Source organism: Macaca mulatta, chromosome 13, assembly GCF_049350105.2.
Source record: "Macaca mulatta isolate MMU2019108-1 chromosome 13, T2T-MMU8v2.0, whole genome shotgun sequence".
NCBI lineage: Eukaryota > Metazoa > Chordata > Mammalia > Primates > Cercopithecidae > Macaca > Macaca mulatta.
The window spans coordinates 58,168,758-58,192,548 of NC_133418.1; the positions used below are offsets into that span (position 1 = coordinate 58,168,758).

At 38.8% G+C, this 23,791-nt stretch overlaps 1 protein-coding gene across 13 annotated transcripts in view; it reads right to left on the reverse strand.

The window, feature by feature from the left end:
* MEIS1 (Meis homeobox 1) overlaps window positions 1–23,791 on the reverse strand; it is a 141,421-nt gene that overhangs the window by 45,543 nt on the left and 72,087 nt on the right. For all 13 annotated transcript variants that reach the window (XM_077958653.1, XM_077958656.1, XM_077958651.1 and 10 more), the window contains one exon: window positions 14,592–14,737. In XM_077958653.1, the coding sequence (XP_077814779.1) occupies window positions 14,592–14,737 (146 nt within the window). The remainder of the gene's footprint in view (window positions 1–14,591; window positions 14,738–23,791) is intronic.

A 23,791-nucleotide genomic window follows, 5' to 3' on the forward strand; every position in this document is an offset into this window, starting at 1 on the left:
TCGTGGTATCTAGTCCAATATGAACATCTTTCAGGAAGTAAGTCCTGGGCACCTGTCATTTTGGTAATTGATGATGTTTTCACTTCAAGGTGTGGGGCCAGAGACTCACAGGGCTCAATGGGAGAAGTAAATGAATTGACTTGACTATATCTCTTGCCCATCACTTCTGATACTGACAAATGTACTTCAATTTTATTAAGAGGGGGGAGCTATATGCATGTATAAATATGTATATATATGTTTGACAATGGTTAGGCAATGCCTTTATTTTATTTAGCAAATTAAAATGCTTGGTTTGTCATTTTAATTCTTTGTGAAAATTTGGTCTTCACTAAACTTACCATAAATTATAAATGCCTACACTCAAACAAAGAGTAGTCTACAATGCCATCAGAGGTCTGTCTCTCTTCGCTTCTTAATTTTGATTTCCAGCTCCCATGGCTTCCAGAAGAGAAAGCATGCAGGGGCACACACATACTGTATTTCAAATGGAGATTTTATGTAAGCTTATTTTTATAGTGATTCCAAGAGTCGCTGCGCTGCTTTTTATCTATGCAAACTGGAAATAAAGTAGGCACCCTGCCAGCTCCCTGACAGCAGGCCAGGCCCGGCCTGCCATGGGTGACTCGCACAATGACATCTAAGGGGTCCAGAAAAGAACCCTGACTAATGGCTTTTGGATTCCTTATGACCTTTGATCCTCAATGACTTAGACCAAAATAAATGACCTAATTTCAAGAAACTACATCTAGCATGTGAACTCTAATGAGTGAGAAAATTTACCTGCTAAGCAATGATTAATAGGTATGCACTACTTATAATAATTCCTTAGATCTTAGCCACACTGGAGGAAATAGACTTTTCAGATACTCGCTTTTGAAAGCAAATTCACCTTCCTTCCAGGATGCTGTGAAATTTGAGAGTGACAGTGCCCATGGCAAATAAAGTACACAAGGCAGTGGGAATACAAAAGGATCTCCTGGAGCAGACATAAAGTTGGCAAGAAGTGTGAGGCACAAACACAGTTCTCCCTCAAACATATATGTTGTTTCTGCAGTGAGTGATTCTGTTACTTTCTTACTGACAAAGGCTACCTGATCTGCAGAGCCTCTGCAGGTGTCTGGGAGCTAGCACGCCACACATACTGCCCTCACTCTATGATAACTTCCATTGTTGCATATTGTCACCAGAGCACTGAAGCTATAAAGATGTTTCCTTGTGGTGGAGGTGAACCACAACTTTCTGTATCACGGGACCTTCAGAGCTACTTCTCCACCCACCCTGAACACATAAGTGTACTGTCAACGAGCCCAGAAGAAATAGTCTGTCTTTCTGCAGAGTCCTGGGTCTATCAGAAGCTTTCAGAGTACTTGAGGGATCCAATGAAAGTGCTTTGATATTCAAAAGGAACTTCTTATATGCTGAAAAAGCATTGAAAGTTGGCAGAGAAAAAATAAAACATTTTGTCAAACTAATATGATAAAAACAACGGGGTAAGCTTCAAAATCAGGGGGGCAAAATCAAAGTATAAAAATCAAAGATAGAGAAAAACAATCATCTTTCCATTTAAAATCTGTCATCTTGCTTGTGTACCTTAGATCCTTCCTATGCAAGGTGCAGTCTGTGGACCAGCAGCACCAGCAGCACTAGGAGCTTGCTGGAAATGCAGAATCTCAGGCCCCAGCCCTCTGAATCAGAATCTACATTTTTAAAAAAGATCCAGATAATTTAAATATTTAAATGCATGCCGTAGCTTAAGGAGCACTGTTTTTGTTTGTTTGTTTGTTGTTTTTTTGTTTGTTTGTTTTTGAGACAAGGTCTTGTTCTGCTGCCCAGGATGGAGTAGAGTGGAGTGACCTTGGCTCACTGCAACCACCACCTCCCGGGCTCAAGCGATTTTCCTCCTTCAGCCTCTTGAGTAGCTGGGACTACAAGCATGCCCCACCACACCAGGCTAAGTTTTATATTTTTGCAGAGACAGGGTTTCACTATGTTGCCCAGGCTGGTCTTGAATTCCTGGGCCCAAGCAATCTGCCTGCCCTGGTCTCCCAAACTGCTGGGATTACACTCATGAACCACTGTGCTCAGCCAAGAAGCACTGTTTTTAAAGAAGCAAAAGAATTTTCAATTCTGTAGTAATTTTCGTTTTCTAGTTTTCAGGTGATAGGCTTTCATTTTTTAAAGTTACTCGTTATACCTCAGTTAAAGTTCCAAATGTATTCATTGTTAAATCACATGATACAAATTCAGAGAAATGTTGTAAATATTTGCATGAAATATTTGTGTAAAATATTTGTGTGAAAATAAAAAAAAAAAATTTAAAGGCTTCTATTTAGAACCTAAATAATCACTGTACTTCCTTTCATTATACCAACCTAGCAATGTTTCCAATGATATGACTTATCACAATATCACCTTTATTTTTTTAATTTTTAAAATTTTATTTATTTATTCATTTTGAGACAGGGTCCCGCTCTGTCGCCCAGGCTGGAGTACAGTGGTGCAATCTTGGCTCACTGAAGCCTCAAACGCCCGGGCTCAAGTGATCCTCCCACCTCCTCCCAAGTAGCTGGGACTACAGACATTAGCTACCACGCCTGGCTAATTTTTTAACTTTTTGTAGAGATGGGGTTTCACCATGTTTTCCAGGCTGGTTTTGAACTCCTGGGCTCAAGCAATCTCCCTTCCTCAGCCTCCCAAAGTTCTGCGACTACAGGCGACAGCCACTGCTCCCAGTCACAATATCACCTTTACATCCTGATTTTCAAACCCCAGAGTCAGGCTGGATCATGCCTGCTTTGTCACGATCAAGGAAAGTAGTTGAGCAATTATTGTCTAAGTTCAGGCAGCACAAGAAGGTAAACAGGACACTTCAAGCCAGCAAAACTCTTTTTCTCTCCAATAAAAGGCACCTTCTCCTCCAATGACCAGGATAATAACTCTAACCCTTCATTTTATCTAGATCATAAGAGCACATTTTGGTCTCTGACACGCAAGTACATTCGGCCTTGCTTTTCTCCTTGCCTTCCCATCTCTGGTAGTCAACAAATCAACATTTTGACTGTATTTAAATTATTTATTTTGAAATTGGTGATGAATTTTTAGAAATGGGAACAATGGGTGGAAAAACTAACATTCTGAGGGGCTACCAATAAGGTCTGCCTTCTCATTCTCAGAGGCTAACACCTACCACTTAGGACATCAGAATAGCTCTACCATTCCACACGCTACGACAGTCGACCTACGTGACATGTTACCCATGTTAGTTCAAATGTAAAATACAGCATTTGTAGCCCTGGAGATTAACTGAATTATAATGCCACATTTGAATGCTACTTTACAGATTTTTTCCAAAGGCTCTGAGCATCTACTCCTTAATTAAATTTAATTTGGTTTCCACATAGAGTGCTATTGAGCATATTCACTTCAACATACACGTCAGCTCAAAATACATCATCTTCACCTTCCAACTACAGCGTTATGAAGATGTTTCCTTGTGGGAACATTCAAAACTGATTTATGGTGCTATTGCAACAACTAAGCAACTAATCTTCCAATACAAATGGAACACGTAAGAACAACCTAACTGAAACTTATAAATTCCACATATACTTAAAAATATTATTGTCTGTAATTTAATATAGGAGAATGTTTCTAAGCCTACAACCTTGCATGCAGAAGCAGTTTTTCAAGCATTAATACTTAAATGGGTCATAGACACCACATCTGTCATTCTGTCCTGAAGTCTATGAGGCAAAACCAAGACTATGCTGGCCTATTGATTTTTCTAGCATTTGCTTTAATTTACTTAACCATTGAGAAATCCATCAGTACATAAAGGGCAACTGTCCATTACTGCCTCATTTGCAGACATTCTTTCCCCTCGTTTTTGGTAAATATTTCCCTTAAATTGCTATGTGTTTACAGTGTAAAAACGAATTAGGAAAGTGCTCACACCTGTTTCTGTTCAGTAACTGCTGCACCGAGGTATATGTAACGTGCTTAAAGATAGAATAAATATCTAGACATTATTACATCTGTGTGCAAAGGGTGGTAAATTAGATCCTAATTACATTAACAGGGATTCTGCCTCCCAGCTTAAATTTTACATGAGCACTCTGCAAAAATCCAAAAGCTCTGCTGTGGTTTCTTTATGAGCTGGTGATTACAGCTACTTCCTATGCGGTCACTAAATATTCTGTTTACAAATAAATGAAGAAGCTTTGAGCCGACTTGCCAGAGTAATAATCTATTTTTTTCTCCCCCTCCCTCTTCCCAACAAAACCTCGCCACATATGCATGGCAACAGTCAGAAGCCCTGGCTTCATCTAATTACTCCGTCACATAATTTCACAAATTGCCTTGTCACTGGGGAGCCAAGTGCAAAACATGCTCACAGTGGGATTTCAGGCAGCAGCTTTCATTTACTACTCATTCCTTGTTCAATTAAACACGAAAACACCAGTTGTGTGAAAGAAGTCAAAAAGAATGCCTGCCAATGAGCCAGACACGTATATCTCCTATTTACCATTTCATCAAATACATCGTTGGCAACAGGCATCTCCAACAGGAGGATCCCCTCGCCTGGCCCACTGTTGTCTCAATGGAGCTGCCACAATAGAACCATAACCAAAAGGCTAAGAGCAAAGGGGCTTCTCTAAAATGTAAACTTCCTCATCTATCAATACGAAATATGGGCACGTAGTAACAGATTTGATATTCTCAAGCCCCTCCATTCTTTACTCTTTCTGCTCTAAGACGTGCCTGCCATGATCCTCACATAAGAACCTGTATTTGTATTAGATGAATGATGCTAAGCCCTTTGAAGGTATAAACAGCATGCCATATTTCTATTCTGGCTAGAAAGAAGGAACCAAATTCCACTAATCTTTAAAAGTTCTCCAACGGAAAGATCATCAATCAAGTTCGTACAGTATTAGGCGTTTTCCTTTTAAGTATTAATGCCTTGCATGTTTCTGAAACACATCAAGATAAATGCTCACCCATCGCATTACGGATGTGGGTGGAAGAAAAATATTGTACAATGGGTGACATTACTAGAGGGAGTGAACCTGAGGTTACACTCCTGGAAGCTGACATTTTTATATCAACAACTAAACACAGCCACTGGTAATTAAAGGTATTGCTTTGCAACTCAGGAGCCAGCAGGGTCAGGTACCGTTTTACATCACAAGCCAGTCCTTTCTGCATGTAGATTTGCCAGCATTATCTGCACAGGGAGAAGGAGACATTAGCAGCAGCTGTCTCTCTGCTTTTACACTGAAAATTCTATTCATACAGACAGGTGGAGTAATTTAAAAGCCAATGTGGTACAATTTCGATGTGACTAATGTCACTGCCTACTAAAATGCCACCATTACCACTGTTTATGGAAACATTACTAAAATTACATTTTATTCATAAGAATTTTAGGGTTCTGGTTATTACTAGCTTTAAAATGATCAGACCTCGGTGTCATACCCCAGAGCGGCGGCTTAATTCTCCTGGCTTTAGCAGCTTTCTTTGCTGAGAAACGACAGTTGGATTGTAGTTTCAAGAGTAATCGGGCTGCATAAGCAGTTTCCTCTATCTCCATAAAGCAAATTAAAGACATAGCTCTTTGGCATCCTGGCCACGTGACAGGCAAGAAAAAAATCTTCAAGGAGCTAAATTCTGTGTTAGAAGGTTTAGTTAGGATTTGCATGAGGAAAGATTCTTCACCTCCCAAAGCACTATCACAGACATTGTTAGTAATAGACATGGATAGAGAATTACGTATTTCTGTAAGGAAGGAGGAGCAGGTAAACAACGTTTAAAATCTGAAATTCCAAAAACGCAAAAATTACCAAGATTGTCACAAAATATCAACAGCTGTAGCTTTCTTTGCCTTTTTTATGGGCCAATATCTGTAGAAAAAGATTCCAGATAGGGAAGGACCGTCCTTGACCCTTAGTTACTAATAACCAGCAGATTGCATTATGAAGTTTTATGCCAAGCCCTCTGGCTCATATTTTTATTCTTTAAAAATACTAATTTGCTAGCTTGTGGAATGAGATTATATCTCTGAACTCCCACAATGCGATTAGATTTGCTGTGTGTTTGAGAGGCAGCGTGGTGGAAAGCACATGGAAATTCAAGTCAGGAGATCCTGGTTCAAGCTCAGCCAGTTCCTCGCTTTTGATCTTGAGAAAAATAATTAACTTCTCTAAACTTCATTTTTGTCATCCTGCCCACTTCACAGGATTGTCTTATGAATCCAGTGTATAGGAAAATATTAAACAATAACGCACCACATACATACGTATTACATTTTTATTTAGCATTATGATAAATTTTTTTCCTTCAGCTGTTAAAAGGATGGAAATAATCCAATGTCAAAATAGCCAAGCAATCAATAGCTGAATTTTTAAAAATATAATAAAAGTCACATTATGCAGACAGGAGAATATTTTATTTTATTTTTTCAATGAATTCATTTTGTGACGTTCTTCCCCCTTGAAGTTGGGAAACTGGCTTTTCTTTAAATAATAGATAAGAATTTTTTCTAAACTTCTATAAACTGCAACAGAAATGACCTTGATCTTTCACAGGATGAGTGTTCATGTTAAAAACAAAACAAAACAAAAAAACTATACCTGCTGGTCTCTGGACATCCCAAAAACTTCCCAGGGTACCAAATTCTCAGGATAATCTGTGCCATGTGGCAAATGAGAGCACCTGGGTACTGCAAGGATGCTAGCAACAAAGTAATTGTAGAAACAGATAAAAACTGACCATAGATGATCAAGAAATGAAATGCAAAGACAGCTACAAGGTTAAATTAATATATATCACCCCATTTTTTAAGATATCATGCCAACAGGACATTTAAATTCAAGCAGTTACCAAGACCTATTTCAGAATATTTCTAAAAACATAAAATGAAGTCATTTCTATCTCATTTAAATACCAACTAATTTAAGATGTTGGCCTTCATCACGTCAAGTTATTTAAGGTCTACCTTTTCTTTAGATAGAGGAATACGTTTCATCTTGGGACCTGTGCTCACTGGGCTATAATTTGCTGAGTGAAGGCATTTTGCAATGGCAAGGAAAAACAAGGACTAAAAACTCTTTGAAATGTTAGAAGGATGCCTAGCATAACCCTTTCAGCTACACCTTGCTCCTGGAGGCGCTCCATTGGCCCATCAAGAAAAAGATGCCTTATCTGAGTTCTTGAGTGCACTCTCTGGCTCTTGACGCAGTGAAGTGACTATCAAGTCCACAGAGGACAAGTTGCCCACACTCCAGACTCTGCACAAGGACGAGCAAGCATACTGAAGTGAAAGCACTCACACATCAGGAGCAATCATTTTGATGTGGATCTACACAATCCCTATCATTACTGCCTTGGAGCATCAATCAAATATTTTTTTGCTACCACATGACTTTCAGTCTATCAAAGGTAAGCCTGGGTCACGGCCCAGAGTGTTTTGTGAGCTGAGCGACAGACCATTGCAACGTGGTCTCCACTACTTGGTTGCCCTCTGACATGGACCTACATCAGTAGAAGAAGAAAAATTAGAACCTTGGACATGGCTACTTAGGGGATTAAAAGATGTAAAATGGATTAGTTTTCCCTACTAAAATTCATAGATGGCAGAGGTAGAGACATACATGAGCAGACAGTCATACTCACACGTTAGCATGAGAAACAGATATGATGTGGATGTTCCCAGTTAGGTCCTAGGATCCTAAATTCCATGACATGTAGATTTACTTCTACTGGCAAAACCACCAACCAACGAAAACAAAACAATCCAAAACACTGGAATCTTTTATCAAATAAATCCATCTGATTTTCCTGCTGTCAAACCTTCATATTTTAAGGCAAGGTATCTTCACTAGGAATCTTAAACACGGAGAAAGAAAGAACCAAACTTGTATAAAATTCCTAGGGGTTGGATTGAGTTAGTTAAAAAAATATACACACACTCACATGTATACGTGTGGTACTCCAATTTTAATCTGAAAGATAAATTGAGTTGCATGTTCAGTGAGCAAGGTTGATATTTTATCTTTAAAAAATATATCATCACTAATTAAAATAAAAAGAAGACATGATATTGATACACGCTTCCAAGTATAAATGGCTGGCTAGTGTTCAAACAGTTATGTGCATCAGTAACAACTTAACAAATTGTAAAAAGTCCATGGGCACTTTTGTTTTACACATAATCTTTTATTTAATCAGCCCAATTAAGAACATATCAGAAAACTAAACTCTCATGTATCTGTATATTAACCTTGGAAACAAAAGAAAAATTTTAGAACGATCTGACAAATTGCCAGCCAGACTCTACAAAAGTCTCTTACAGTGAAACAACCACTGGTGAAATGAATAAACCACTTATTTCACTGCACACAAAAATCACACTCATACTCTGAAAGTAACATAGACTCTCAGACAGAGGTCGTGTGCTCAGAAGGGCTATATACCTGGATAAATAGGCAATTTTAAAGTTGGACTTTTGATTTTGCTTTTGATTGTTTTCCCCCATGCCTCCTCATCAACTGACTGTAATTACCCCAGGTCAGAGGTGCATAACTACGAGTGGGGAAGAAAGGCCCAGGCAAGGGGAAGGAGGTACAGAGAAGGCTGGGAGAAAGCTTTGCCAGGTCACTAATGGCCTCTGGGGCAACAACGTGGAGAACAGGCTGATGCTTCTCCTTTGATCTTCTAATTCACAATGATCATTAGTATTAACTCCGATTCTTCTGGGTGAAGAATTCCAGCTGTAGCCTTTTCAGTTTACCTGACCTAAGAAAATTCATCACCCATCCCATTAGGATTTCAATAACCATCTAAGAAAAAGAAAAAGGCAGTTGCCCCAGAATCTGGAAACCACCCGCTTCATTATTAAAACAGAGTTTATATGATGTATCTCACAGAAGAATTAGGGCATTCCAATATTCCCCTCAAGTAATTAAATAATCGACTCCATTTGCCTCCCCAGACCGATGACCCCCACTTGAGTGAAAAATAGTTAGAGTCCTTATCTAGTCAAAGTTGAAATACGCTATCTTCAAAGTAGCAGAGATCTTTTAAAATTCAGATAAAGGATTTTATCATCCAAGCCTGGGTTAGTTTCAGCAAAGCCTAGCTTTGGTCAGAGGTGAAGGTGAATGGCAGTTACATATAAGGGAAAAGTAGAAACTATGAAAATATTCTTTTGTATGTAAGAGAGCTAATTTTTGATAGGGTACATGGACATCTGCAAGGAAAAACAAATCTTCTCACACCTTCATAACTAGTTTTTAAGGGTCTTAATTTAATGATCTGTCTGCAGATAACATGTAATGAAGAAGAAATCAAAGTTACCTGCTATCTCCACAAACCACCTCCCTTGGCTCAGGCACATGACAATTAAGGTAGATTAGGATTAGTTTGAAGAAGAAACTGCCTTTCTCAAATACTTTGTATTACCCTGATGAACAGTTAGGGCGAGAATGTGAGAATATAGTTGTCCTGCCCCACCACCTTCTCAGAACTCCCCCTAGATCTTTCAGGATAGGTTGTTGAAGGATGCTGGCTGGTAAGGCTTAGAATGAATATTCACTGTTCAAACTGGCAGGGTACAGAGGTGGGCAATAGAAAGAGAAATAGAAATGGGAGGAGAGCAGAAAATTCCATCCACTACCTGCCCATGTGCCTACCTATAAGTACTGCTATCTTTTCCTAACTTTGATCAACAGAATGGATTATCCAGATACCAATTAGATGTACTTTTTCATTGTAATAATTCATAGTGTTTAGAGAATAATTCTTCCAAAATGGCAAGGAGAGATATGACACTAAGATGACTCCAACAGATCTTGTTACTAAAAGCGAAACCAATGAAACAACATCTGTCTCTTCTAGAGCATTCAATTCCCAATTCAATTCCATTTACTCCATCCTTAGAGTGGCGGACCCGCAAGGCACTTTTCATCTAATAGTGTTACTATGGAAACGCTATTCTCAACCTGGAAGATTCTACAACCTCTCGCATTGGCTTTATCCACAATGAGAGGAAAGTCTTATAAATCAGAAATCAAGACATAAATTTGGCCACACACACACACACACGCACACACACACACAAATTTTCCAGGCTAGAAGTGCACGCATACACAAAGAAGAAAGAAAGAAAAGAAAAGAAAAGAAGGAAGGAAGGAAGGAAGGAGAAGGAAGGAAGGAGGGAAGGAAGGATGGAGAGAAAGAAAGAGAAAGAAAGAAAGGAAGGAAGAAAGAAAGAAAGGAAGAAAGAAAGAAAGAAAGAAAGAAAGAAAGAAAGAAAGAAAGAAAGAAAGAAAGAAAGAAAGAGAAAGAAAGAAAGAAAATGAAACAAAAACACTTGGCACATAAGTGTGTCTAACTTAGAAGCAAAGTTTGTCTCTATAGTAAGGCTTAACCAGATGGAATCCTCAGGATGGTGAATGGATGGGGAGTAGGAGAGAGTGTGGATGAAAATCAGTTCACCGTCAGGATCACCACCCTGACTGGTCAATGCCAGATATTGACCCGTGAATGCTTGCTTCACCTGAATCTGTAAGTATGCTTTCTAACCACCTCCCTTCTCCCTAACTTTCAGTATTCCTGGAAGCACAGGAGCTCCATGCAGGAAAATACAGTCACTGCATATTTTAAATGAGAACCACATTAACTGCTTTTCTATTTAGATTATACTTTAGACTGTAATATAATAGGGTTGGAAAACAAAAAAGAAAAGAGACCCTTGATTTTTATCTTAAACGTGGCATGTATTCTTTTTCTTCATTTTCGCTAAGCCAACACTATGTAGCAAAAGAACTGATAATATGCAAAACACATCCAGCTTAAGCACTATGATGTCACAGACTATGTTTACAGCTGGAATAATGCCTTCAAGAAGGAAAAAGAAATCTTGATATGACATATGCCCCTGAACTGATTGTGAATACACAGTGACTCATATGCAAATATTAAGCACGTTTTAATTGTTTGCAATAATTTATCTTCAGGCAAATGTAAGTATTTCTATTAATAAATGCCTTTATTTTCTTTCTAATTCTCTCTTATTATTTAAATCCTGTCAGTCATTCTTTTCAATTCCAGGGAATAGTTTCTTTTAAGAGACCCTCTCTACTTATCAACTGGCAAAACGCTCAACTAAGTCTAAGCTGGGAATTTACTTCACTGAAATTTCCTCTTACCCCATAATCACCAAAGTTTAAAACTCGTTTCCTTTTTCTTTTATTGTTTTCATTATATATAAGTATGTCCAGTTTAGCTTGCTAGAGACTGTGAGCCCAAGAATGAGGCTTTAGTTCTCTCTTTGGAATAGTAAAATGTGCTACTGATTAAATCTACCTGTGGATAACTACAGACTGCCACATTTTTCTTCTCATGTAGCTGGGTTACAAATCCAGAAACTTGGTTTTTGTTTTGTTGTATTTTGTTTTTTAATTCAGGGCCTATTCTACTTTTCTAACACAGAAATGCTTTAAAGCCCTTTCAAGGGCAGATATTTTTCGCTGAATAAACCCAATGAAAGAATTGATCCATTTATTTTAAAAAGAAATAGCAATTTAGTTTTAAAAAGTGTGGGAGGTTTTCAAATATGTCTTTGGACATTTAAAAAAAGATCAGTTTACAATTTACTAACAAATTGGTATTACTATTGTTTTAATTAGCCAGAATTTCAGTGGCTTTTTTATATCTAGCAAGATTTCAGAAAGGATTTCCTAGATAAGTTGCATTAATCATATAGCAATGATGTGACCATAAAATTTGTACAGTCTTCCTAATGAATTGTGCATCCCTAAAGACCTCTCAGAACTTGAAATAAAGTCAGTAAAGAATTAGTACTGAGATGTCAGTGGTTACTTACATTTAGACAAACAACAACAAAACTCTCTTTAGATTCTATAGGTTTTAAAAATAGAATTTATTAAAATTAGCTCCTTACTATAAATATTACTAAGCAGTCTATGCATTCCTTCAAGAAGGATTACAAAACAAGGGTAACGGGTGTTCCTTGTAACTGGAGGTCTATTTGCTCTTGCAATTAGAGAAGAGGGAAGGAATCTTTTTCACTGGGGGAAGGAAAGATGAAAAATTTAAACATACCTCCTAACTTTGCTCTTCAGATGATGTTATAAGAATAATTAGCTGTTTAATGAGGGTTGCCATTAATCAATATTTCTGTATGAGCAGATGGCACTGGAGTGGGTAATAGGGGAGAAATACCCCATGGAAACCACAAGGTAACACCTGTAAACATTCACAGAAAGCTGGGGAAACATGGATGAATGGGCTTTCCCTTCCAGGGCAGTGGCACAGGCCAGCAAAGACCTCAAAACTGAAGACTATTATTCAGGCCTCAAGAAAGCAGACAGTTCATGAATAATTTCGATTACAATTGCCCCAGTAACAAACACATAGTCCATATAAGCAATGCAATGCATGTAAAATCATGAGGGCTGTTAGAAAGTTTATTTTGGTTTTTTGTTTGTCTGTTTGTTTGTTTGTTTCAAGAAGATAATGTAGCTCTCTACAAGGGTCTTCACAAGGGTACAACCTAGAAAAAACAGGAAAACTAGTGGCTGCATAAAATAACTTGCTCCTCTCTCTCCTGATTCTGTCTGAACCAATATTTGATTATATTTTCTTCAGGGGCACCTCAGCTTCAAGTAAAACCAAAACTCCTTTGCAGATTGAGATGGGGGCTGAAGAAATCTATTCACTGTTTCTGTTAGTCTAGGAAATAGAAATTGTTTGGTTGTGACTTCAGGGTCAACCTGATTTTGCCCACCACACCAACTCATTCCACAGAGCAAGTTAGCTGGTTAGCTCTGGAGATAAAATATCAGCATCATTGCATCAGCATCATTGTACTGCACCTTTGACCAACTGCCACTTCTTATCTAAATGTCATTCATTCATTTTTCAAGATATGCCCTCAAGACCTGAGTCCTCTTTCCCCCAGTTCATTAGTGATTGATAATCCTCAATGGGGAACTTGCAGGAGTCAGATCTTGAAATACCTACACACATGCAACAGGTGTCAGATAAGTAATGGTGCCTGAATCAGATTTTAGGTAAACCTAATATGATGTTAAAATCAAAACAGCTTGAACAAACTAAATCTTCAACTAATTTCCAGCATAGCCAAGCCCTAAAGTTTACTCAAAAACTGTAGTGTAATCCAGTTACTGTTTGGAATTATGATGGGAGGAAGAGAAGGGAGGAAACTTTTTTTTAATTTAATTTAATTTTTTTTTTTTTTTAGCTATTCCTGCTGCTCTCAGTTTTTATCTTATTCACGGATGCTGGAAAATCCGGATTAATTCATACCCTTGAGTATTATTAGAGGCACAGCCTCTATCCAGAGGAGCAGAACAAACACGACCTTCAGACATCCCTTGAGTTTGTCTCTCTGTACCCGTAAAACTCACTGAGGAACATGGCTTTGAAAGTGGGCCTGGGTATGAAGGTAAACAGGCTCTGCACGTGTTTATGACAATGCAGGATTAACTTTAATATTTAAGGAAAAAATGACTTTAGGAAAAGCAAGCTAAGACAAAAATAGTATCATAAAATATTTTCTCCTGATATTAAAAAACAACCCTCAAGAGTTTTTAACATTTATCCATCTATGTAACTTTGCTACAACCTGTCTAAATTCATTCTTTGTCTCTAATATTGAAATTGCCCTGGTCAACAATTTTGTTGATTTTTAAAATATTATTTTATCCACAAATCTTCATTGTGTCTTCTTCTTTAAATCAGTATGCACTTGCAAAAATATCCACCAAAATATTATTCTTGTAAATATTTTGAACATGAAATTCATTCAGAACAATAACCAAACAAAACAAATCCCCCAGTGGCATAAAGCCCCAAATCTCCAGTTTCTCACATCTCCAGGAGAATTCCTGCAGTGAAAACAGCAATACTTGCACAGACAATATAAACTGTTACTCTGCTTGAAAAGTCACAAGGGACTACACAGGAAGAGCTGACTCTATATTGCTGTTTTCCTTTACAGTTCTAAATACAGGGACAACTTTCACTGTGGAGCTCTGACTTACATGAATGTTTTGTAATGGAAGCCAGTGCATTCAAACCATTTAAAAGCAAATTATGTGATCATCTTGCCATTGCAACATGATTTGAATTTTTGTGGACCATTTGTTATAAAGGTCCACTAAAGCATCAGAAGACATTAAGTCTCTCTTTAGGGTTTGTCTTACTTTCTTCTTGGTAGGAGATGGTTCTGAGCACTTAAGGGTCACATTTAGAAAAGCAACATCATGAATATACATTCTTAAAATCACAAGTGCACATGAACACCTAAAGCTTTTAACTTACGAAAGTTAACAAAATCGCAATCGTTAATTTTAAATAAAATTTCTCATTTGGGGTACGTATCTAAGAAATAAGTGCTAACGTTTTTGCAAAAACTGTGGGAACACAGTTATTTATTAAATATTTCAAGTCCAGAGGGATCACTTTTTTCTCATTGTTTTCTATAAAAACTGGTTCATTGTCCATATTTAGTTTACATATGTCATTTAGAATCCACTTACTGTTAGATGCTGGAACAGCCACGCCCTCATGATATTTGTGGCTACTTTGGGAAAGATGCCACGCTTTTTGTGACGCTTTTTGTCCTTATCAGGGTCATCATCGTCACCTGTGCTGGGGGAAGCTACACTGTTGTCCAAGCCATCACCTGCAAACATAGTGAATCAAATTTTGACTGATGCTACCTTGACATGCTTTATTCAAATAGAATGCCTTTGGATATAAACAAAACCAAAAGAGCAAATTTAAATAAGTAATAGTTTCTTTGGTACTGTTTTTTTGTTGTGTTTTGCTTTCCAAAACAAAGAGAAAGAACAAGGCCTAGGCTCAAGAGTAGTCAGGTCTAAAGAACGTCTTTCAAAGAACATTGCCAAAAGTCAAAGGGAATGGAGGGAAATATCCAATCCCCTTGTGACTTTGTTGCTATGGTAATTATTCCAATATGTATAGCTGAGACAGGTTAAGTGTAACTCCTACTGGGGAGTTAAACATGGTGGCAGTCATTAGCAGTGGTGCTATGGCTGCCTGGGCATTCAAATCCCACAGTCACTGACATTGACTTGTGAGAAGATTCATTTAAGATATCAACTATTTCCACAAGTGATCTATCTTAAACTAGTTAAACTAGGATGGGGAAATGTAGGTAATCCATTATATAAGCAGTTTGACGTAGGAATGCTTCAAATAAAATATAATTTTTCTTGTAATAGAGAGAAAGCATCAAGTTTAGTAAGGGAAAAACCCCTGACATAGTTTCTTAATTAAAAAACAATTGCTGTGTAAATAAAATAAGGTAATGCTAAATTAACAGTAAATTGGAATTGTATTACACTAATAATTCAGGCAGTTTCTAAAATTCGTGCTAGGTTTAAATTTTTCACACTGAAAAATCACCTGCTAACATATTCCTCTATATTGGATCCTATTTTTCTATTGATTTTTATTATAACATTTACACTCTTTCTTCTAGAAAACATTTTGGCTCTGTGACATAATGAAATTTTTTAAAGTAATATTTCTCTTTTATAATACCATGTTTAATAAGAAAAAAATAAAAATTTAACCTGTATAACTGTTCAAAAAAAGTTACAAGGTACAAATGGAAAGTAGGTATTTTTTTGCCTTAACTTCAAAGTCAAAAAGGAAAACAACAAAGCACAAGACCCATTACACTAAAAAGTAGCTTAGCTCAGTCAACCGTTCTCTTAGAAACCGACAGGTTGATCTGGGCCCAAAAGGAAGAGCTATAGCGGCCAGGCTTAGAAATGAGGTAAAAAAAAACATACCCAAGAACACATTCACTGGTTAAATAAGTCATTGGAGAGACATCTACATGACCCAAAGAACCTAATACTTTGGTCAGACAAGTTTCCTGCACATAGCCTCAGGTTCATTTCCATGGCTTCATGAATTTCTGTATTTCTCATTTCTGTTATTAGGTCCTACATAAAAAAAATAATTCTCTAGTTCAATTTCAGTTATTTCTGTCGAATCTATAGTAGGTATGTTGCAACTAATCAACTGTTCTTAACAGCTCCCTCAGCAGACCCATCTCTCTCCTGTGAAGAAAAAGAAAAGTGTCCCTCAATTTTTTTTTTTCAATTGCCTTAACTGGTACTGAGATGAAGTTTAGAAAGCTTGTTGGGTGAGGAACAGACTAATTCCAACATTTCTACTATTATTACAGAATATGCTATAAATGCAAAACTTCTGCAAAACTTTTCTGATTCTAAACTTTTATTCATTAAAAATCCATAATTTTATTATATTTAAAACCCATCTGTTTTGTTAAAAGTTTCACAGAATCATAGCTTGTGTTCACGTGGAAAAGATCATGAAAACCTACCACTCCAAAGCCATCACTGTATCAGTGAAGAAAATGCTATGTTCCCTGACTGGGTCAAGGTCATGTACCCTGGCATGGAACTACTGGGGTCTATGCTGTGCCAGACCCCGGCATCTGTACATCAGCACTCCTTCCACCCAACCAAACTCTTTATTTGCATAACCAAGTATTTTATGAGAGGTCCCCTTGGATTTGCCTAATAAATTCTTTGAAAGTCCAGTATTTAAACAGGCTTTTTATTCAGAGAAGCAATTTACCATATAAAATAACAATTCATTAAAGAAACATGAGAAAAGAAAACAACTCAACAGCATTTAAATTTTCAATGGGCTAATCCACTTTCAATATGCAAAAGGTAACCAAGGAAAGGACACATACGACTTGATCATTGATTAAAAATGAAAAGCTTATAACCTAACAATACTGTTTTCACCACCTCCCCATGATTATTTTCCACCTTAAAAAAAAATAGCCTTTTTATCCACCTCAAACCCCTTCAGATTAATTTAGCAAGCAATGCCTAGTGCCTGCCTAGAAGAGAATTCATTGATAATTTATGGAAATATCTACTATAATCCAGCAGAGATGACTTTTTTCCAGCTTTGTGCATCAATAGATAATCAAGGCCTTAAAGCAACCTTAGCTTCCCATTACCTCAGGCAAAAGAATTCCTGAAAGCGTGCCTTGAGGGCACCTGAATTATATACTCCATTAGGAGAGGAAGGCTTTCTGCATTCCATGTGTAACACTCACCAGAACCTTTCCTGTTTATTTCTGCTGTATGAAAGCAGAAGCATTAGGAACAGAATTTTTTAAGTGAAGACTTATGTAGATACAATGGAGAAACCTTTCAAGCAGGAGCCAGATCACCCCCTTCAGTCCCTGGCAGTGACCTCTCCTGAATAAAAGGTTTCTATTACATCATTAGCTCAAGCCAAAAACAGCCTTGGCTTAATGCACAGTTTGTTCTTCCTACTGTTTTTAGGCAAATACAGCTACTTTACTCCCATCTGGGAGGGAAATTACACTGCTGGGTTGTAATCTAAGACAAGATTTTCATTGGAAGCAAATGCTTTCAATCCAGTGTAAATACTGGTGCATGTTCAGAAAAGCCTAAAACAATAAACCCTGCTCCTTTCCGACACAAGTTAGGGAAATGGAGAAGATGGGGAAGGAGAAGAGCATAATAAAACAGACTATTCTAAAAGCAAACACTTTCATAGATTTTAATAAATTGTTTAACCTCTTCCACTTTCTAAAATTGAAAATTGATCTGGAAATGTCTCAACCTCAGAGGAAAGTCTAAATGGTCAATTGTACCTTTAGCATTTCCATTCACTTTGCAATTTGATATAGTCACCTCATTGTGGTCTCTCGAGAATTTCTTTCCTTTTTTATTTTTGAGATCACTAAACAAACTTGGAGAACCGCCCGCCGACCACACGGCAGCAGGCAGCAGCTCTGAACCACATTTGTAAAATGTCAGCAGTGACTTCATTCCTGGAGCTGACTTCTCCTGCCGCCAAATGAAGGCAAACTGAAAAGGTGGAAATAATCATAAAAATGATGCTAGTCCATAAACAAGCTTACAGCCTCATTAGGATAGCAGTAGGCTCCAGTGGGTGATTTATGCTCGTTTTGCTGATGCTATGAGGAAATGCCATAGGGCGACTTTAGCCAACCGCTAATGGTTTCTGACAGCTTCTTAGCAACTAGTGCAAGCAACGTTGTGGCGTTTGCTAGTGACAGAAACTGAAAATGTCATATTATCTGCCCATGTGTCATGAAGTCCGTGTGGCAATTAACTAGCAGGCCAGTGACTGAGGGGCCAGAGGCTCCTGAAAATGGCCTTTGGCTATGCAGAGGCAGCCGCCGGGGCTGCGCACACACAGGCCGCACATATGCAACATTCTAATGCAGAAATCCACTGCCGGCAACTTCCTGGGCTCTGATGAGACCGGGCCACTCCAATCTCTTTTTTCCCCCTCAGTGAAGTGAAACTCTGGGTTCCTCTCTCTCTAGGCACAGGCTCGGGCATTATCAGAAGACTAAAGCAATCTGCTTTGATATGATTATCCGAATGGCTCCTTAATTGGCAGTACCTGGTTCTGTGCCTCTTGGATGCTGGACTCAAAGGTGCTAGCTACAGTACTTTGCTACTGTCTCACAAATTAGTCTAAAAGGATTTAAGATCACTGGAGCAGACTCATTGCCTGTCAGATTTCAAGGAGCAGAGGAACTCTGCACAGCAACAAGACACTATTTAAAAAACACCAGGTTTCTAACGAGCAGGGGGAGAATCTTGGCCACACTTTTCAGTTTCCGAGCTATCAAAACCATGCACTATATGTCAAACTGTCAAACCTTTCAGCGTGGGCCATTTGCCCTTTCAAATAATATTTAAGAATTGTTTTTACAAAATTTTATAGGCCATGGTCTAGTGAAAGAGGCCAACCAACAAAGAAAGGAATTTGTACTACAATTCGTCTACGGACAATTTCTTGTGAGACCTGGGCCTGTCCCTACGGAGCAAGGCAGGTGACCTGTGGCAGCTCCCAGGCTGTCAGAGAGCTCAGATTTCAAACACGCTCAACTCAAACATCCCGAGTCGCCTATTTAAGCATGCCCAGGCATTTAGACTGTGCTATCTCGTGCCTTTCAAGGCAGGATAAAGCGGCATTTATCGTATTCAGGCCATTCAATGGGTCAGACTGACCGTGTCAGCAGGGGCTCCTCTCCGGCAGGTCAAAGCCTTGCTCCCATTTTTTCTCTCTCTACTAACTCCTTCTGTCCTCTCAGGACTGCTGTTCCCCTAAACCTACTCAGAGTGAGACAACAAAACCCAAAGCAGCTCCTAAGATTTACATCACAACTGATCAGTACTTCCTGTGTCAGTGGGCCATCAGGTAAAAATAAAATGGGTTGTCTGTCAGAGGGTTCTTTATGTCACAGGAGCAAAACTCCTAATTAAGGAGATGAACTTTCGACTGCCAGGGCAAATGAACGTGTAAGGTTGCGGACCCCCTTGTTTTTCTAGGAGCCATGCTGGAAGCCACAGTGACTTCAAGATCATTTTCATTTACAATATTGTATTGAGACTCCGTAGTTTTGGGCCATATCCTCTCTTTAAACTTTACTTTTCTCTTCTTCCAGTGTTGAGGAATAGTGTTTAATCCCAAAATGTACCTAGACTCAAAAATCAGGCCATTTATAGTTGTATCTTTTGATACTGAGTAAATTCCGTTGTGCCTTGAAAGTTTTCCAAATGGTCCATTCAAAAGTATGCTTATGAATGTATAGCTCCTGTTGTAAGGTGGCTACATTTTCATGCAAATAGGATATTGTTGCATGATCTGATTGTCAGCAGAAAGAAAGCTCAACATGAAGGTTTCTTTTTTCTCTTGCATGTTTCTCCCATAGAGTATCTACATGAGGGAAAATGGCATCTCACCCCTTAAAAAGTGTGTAGAACATCCCTGCCTTGCTCGTGGCAGCTGACACAAACATCCCATCAATATGGAAAGGCTGGGTTTCCTTTATAGTGGCCTATTTGGGTGTGCCTGATGTCCAGGGTTATTAGGAAAAATGTAACAACTACCCCAAACCTATTTCTTCAGGACATGGTTGAGTCTAAGTAGCCAGAATTCAGGTGGGATAATGTTTCTGTGGCATGTTAAGAGGATAAATGGTGAGAATTATAGACATCCCTTCTTCAGGAACTAGCTGGAATACTTCAGGGGTCTTAAGGAGATTCTTTATCTTCATTTAGAATGTATAATAGCTGCCAGAATGATTTTTCTAAAGCACACATCTGATCATATCACCCTGGTACTTAAAATCCTTTGGTGGCTACCCTTTGCCTTCAGAATAAAGGTTATGCTTCTTAGCCTGGCGTGGAAGGCTTTTCACGATCTCTCTCCTGGGTGTTTTTCCAGCCTAGCATTTGCCAAGTCCCCATATGCACTGGCACTCACAGCCCCATCACCAGTCCTGAGCAGACTTGAAGTTCTCATGGCACCATGCACTGCTCTCTCTACCTCTTTGAATTTCCTTATGCTAGTCCCTTTCCCTGCAGCAGTCTTCCCTTGCTTCCCCTAATGACATGACAAACTTCCTGGTGACCTTTATGGCTCAGCTCAATAGCCATCCCCTCTAAGAGGTATTTGCTAGACTATAGCTGATTTGGTGACACCCCAATCCCACCCACCAACTGGGTGATTTTTCTTATCCTGGCATTCCTCCATCCTAACACTCTGCTAAAACTCTTTATTTCCATATATCTTTCCCTGATTTGACTACAGGGTCTGAGAAGGCAGGGACCAAGTCATGCACCTCTCTACTCTCAAATCCTGGTGTTACTCCAGTGTACAGTGTACAAACTTGTTCATCGCTTATAAAATGAAAAAAATGAATGTATCTTTTACACTCTAGGAAGAAAACCACAGTTTCCATTTTCATCCCTTACATTTCTTTCTGAGACATACCTAAATTAAACTCTTGAAAAATATTCACCAGTGAAAATTAATAAACAACTATAAGAAAACATACAAGAAATACATTCCCCAGAGCTGGGATATTTCTTCTAAACCTTTAAGATCATCTTGCACCAAAGATGGACTAAGAGTTAAGGTATCAGAATCCTTCATGATGTCTACCATAGCCTTTCAGAAATATATCACTACTTTCTGCAATTATAATTTAAAATCATTTACTTAACTAAAATTTCTTGCTGTTTGTGCATCTTTTCTGAGCAAAGGTTGTTTCTTTCTGCATTTTTTCCCAGTGAATTAATTATACCCCCCTCTTTACACATTTCCCAGGTTTACCATAGCTGAGAAACTCAGTTGTTTCTAAGCAGACAATTTGATCCTCAGCTCAAACTTCAGGCCAGCATTTTAAACATCAAACATCTGATGTTAAATGTATAAAACTCTAGAACTCTGGCTTTCCTTGATTTTTTTCAAGTAATTGTATTAGCTTTTCCCTGAAGACATAATACAGCCCCTTAAGTCTTTTCTTTTTTTCTTTTTTAAGAGAGAATGTCTCACTCTGTTACCCATACTGTAGTGTAGTGGTGTGATCATAGTTCACTGCAGCCTCAAACTCCTGGGCTCAAGGGGTCTTCATGCCTCAGCCTCTAGAGTAGCTAGGACTACAGGTGCATGGCACCACACCCAGTTAATTTTTGGTAGAGACGGGGTCTCACTATGTTTCCCAGGCTGGTCTCAAACTCCTGGCCTCAAGCAATCCTCCTGCCTCAGCCTTCCAAAGTACTTGGATTATCTGTCTTAGACCCTGTGTCTGGCTAACCCCTTAAATCTTATTACACATTTTCAAGAGTCACACACTATACTTCATATGTATATGAAGTATACAACTCTGTAGCCAATATACAAATATGTAATGATCCAAGTTTAACTTTAATTAGGATTCTGTTAACTCTTCGGCCTCACTTTTGTATCTCCTCTTATCTGTAGATATTTAAGGCTCCTTGTTCTTCTTAGCTCAAAGTGATTCCCAGTTAATCAAAGGAAAACAACAAAAGACGGCACACTGTCATATATTTTACCACCCACAGCTTTCCTGAAAAATTTGAAGCAGTTCCTTTGGAAACCAAAATAAAGAGTTAGATGTGGGCACCTGCTGTGGCAGAGCTAAGTTCTAGAAGAGGCTTAACGAGTGCCCTGCAGTACAGACATATCAGTGGCAATGACGGAAAAGATGGAGCTAAGAATGGTGGGGCTGTAGATTAAGAATATACAAACGTTAAATAAATGTATTATTGGCACTTATAACAAGAAATGGCCCAACAAGCTTCCTAAAGTTTGTTCCACAGAGATCTGCCATCAAGCTTTTCCTTTCTAGCAGAATTTAGGTTTCTTAAATGGTGACAAGAAATTGTTAATAGTTAGGCCGGGCACGGTTGCTCATGCCTATACTCCCAGCATTTTGGGAGGCCGAGGTGGGCGGATCACCTGATGTCAGGAGTTCAGAAGCAGCCTGGCCAATACAGTGAAAGCCCATCTCCACTAAAAAAAATACAAAAATGGGCCAGGTGCAGTGGCACGCGCCTGTCATCCTAGCTACTCGGGAGGCTGAGGCAGGAGAATCGCTTGAACCCAGGAGGTGGAGGTTGCAGTGAGCTGAGATCGCATCACTGCACTCCAGCCTGGGTGACAGAGCAAGACTCTATCTCAAAAAAAGAAAGAAATTGTTGATAGTTAACCAGTGTGGAATGAACTCACAGCCTTTTTCTGCCCTTTAGTTGACTCCTGACATCACAGAAACCTAAAGGAAGACATGGAGAGTCAGAGCCTGGAGAAAATGCTTCTTCCTGTGAATTTACTGCTCCCCCTCCTCCGCTAAAGGGTAAAATGTAGCATTTAAAAATATGCCCCATATATGTAACCATCTTTTGCATAAAGTCATTCTTGTTATTTGTTCATTCATTTAACAAAAGTATATCGATGTCTCCAACACTAGGCCAACACTTAGGGACATAAATGGTGAACAAAATCAGAAGGAGTTTCCGTTTCTATCAAGCTTTCCAGTTAGAGGGCACTAAAGTTAAATTAATTACAGTAATAAATGTACAACTGCAAACTGAAGCTCTTAATTGGAAAAAAGTACACATCTCTGAGTGCGTGAAACAAAAAGACTTGACTTAGGCTGGAGTGATCTTGAGCAGAAATCTAAAGGGCGGAGAAAAGTCAACTACATGTAGTGGGCAGCCTAAAAGGGGAGAGGGCAGAGGCGAGCATTCCAGGCCAAAGGAAGATCATGTACCAAGGCCTTGTGTGGCTGGAGGATCTGGAACCTGGGAAAGCAAAACACGATAAGGCTGGAGAGATAAGAGGAGCAGGTTGTAGGTGTTCATTCCTAGGGTTCTGAGAGTCATGACCTATCAATGAGTCATGAGTATCTATGGAGTCATGAGTGTTCTCTCCATTGCATGCCCTAATACGATGTAAATTTTGTCAAGCAATGCCTCACTCCCCAGTCTCTTTCTAGTTCAACCTAACAAATCACCTGATTGCAAATGAAGATTAAAGAATGGGGGACAATGGAAAAGCAATGAGTCCGTTCAGGTAGACCCCAATTTAGGCACAGATTCCATTCTGACATGAATTGGTAAGTTGTCCTCTTGGACATTCAAATGCATTTTTGCATGGAAGCCAGTTGTGAATGCTGTCAGGTTCCAAAGCCAGCTCAGCAAAGTAAAGGTAATTATTAAGTGAATAAAGCTGTAACTGATATCTGAGCTCTGGGTGCAGGAAGAAAGTATAAGAATAAGGGGGAAGGCCGGGCGCGGTGGCTCAAGCCTGTAATCCCAGCACTTTGGGAGGCCGAGACGGG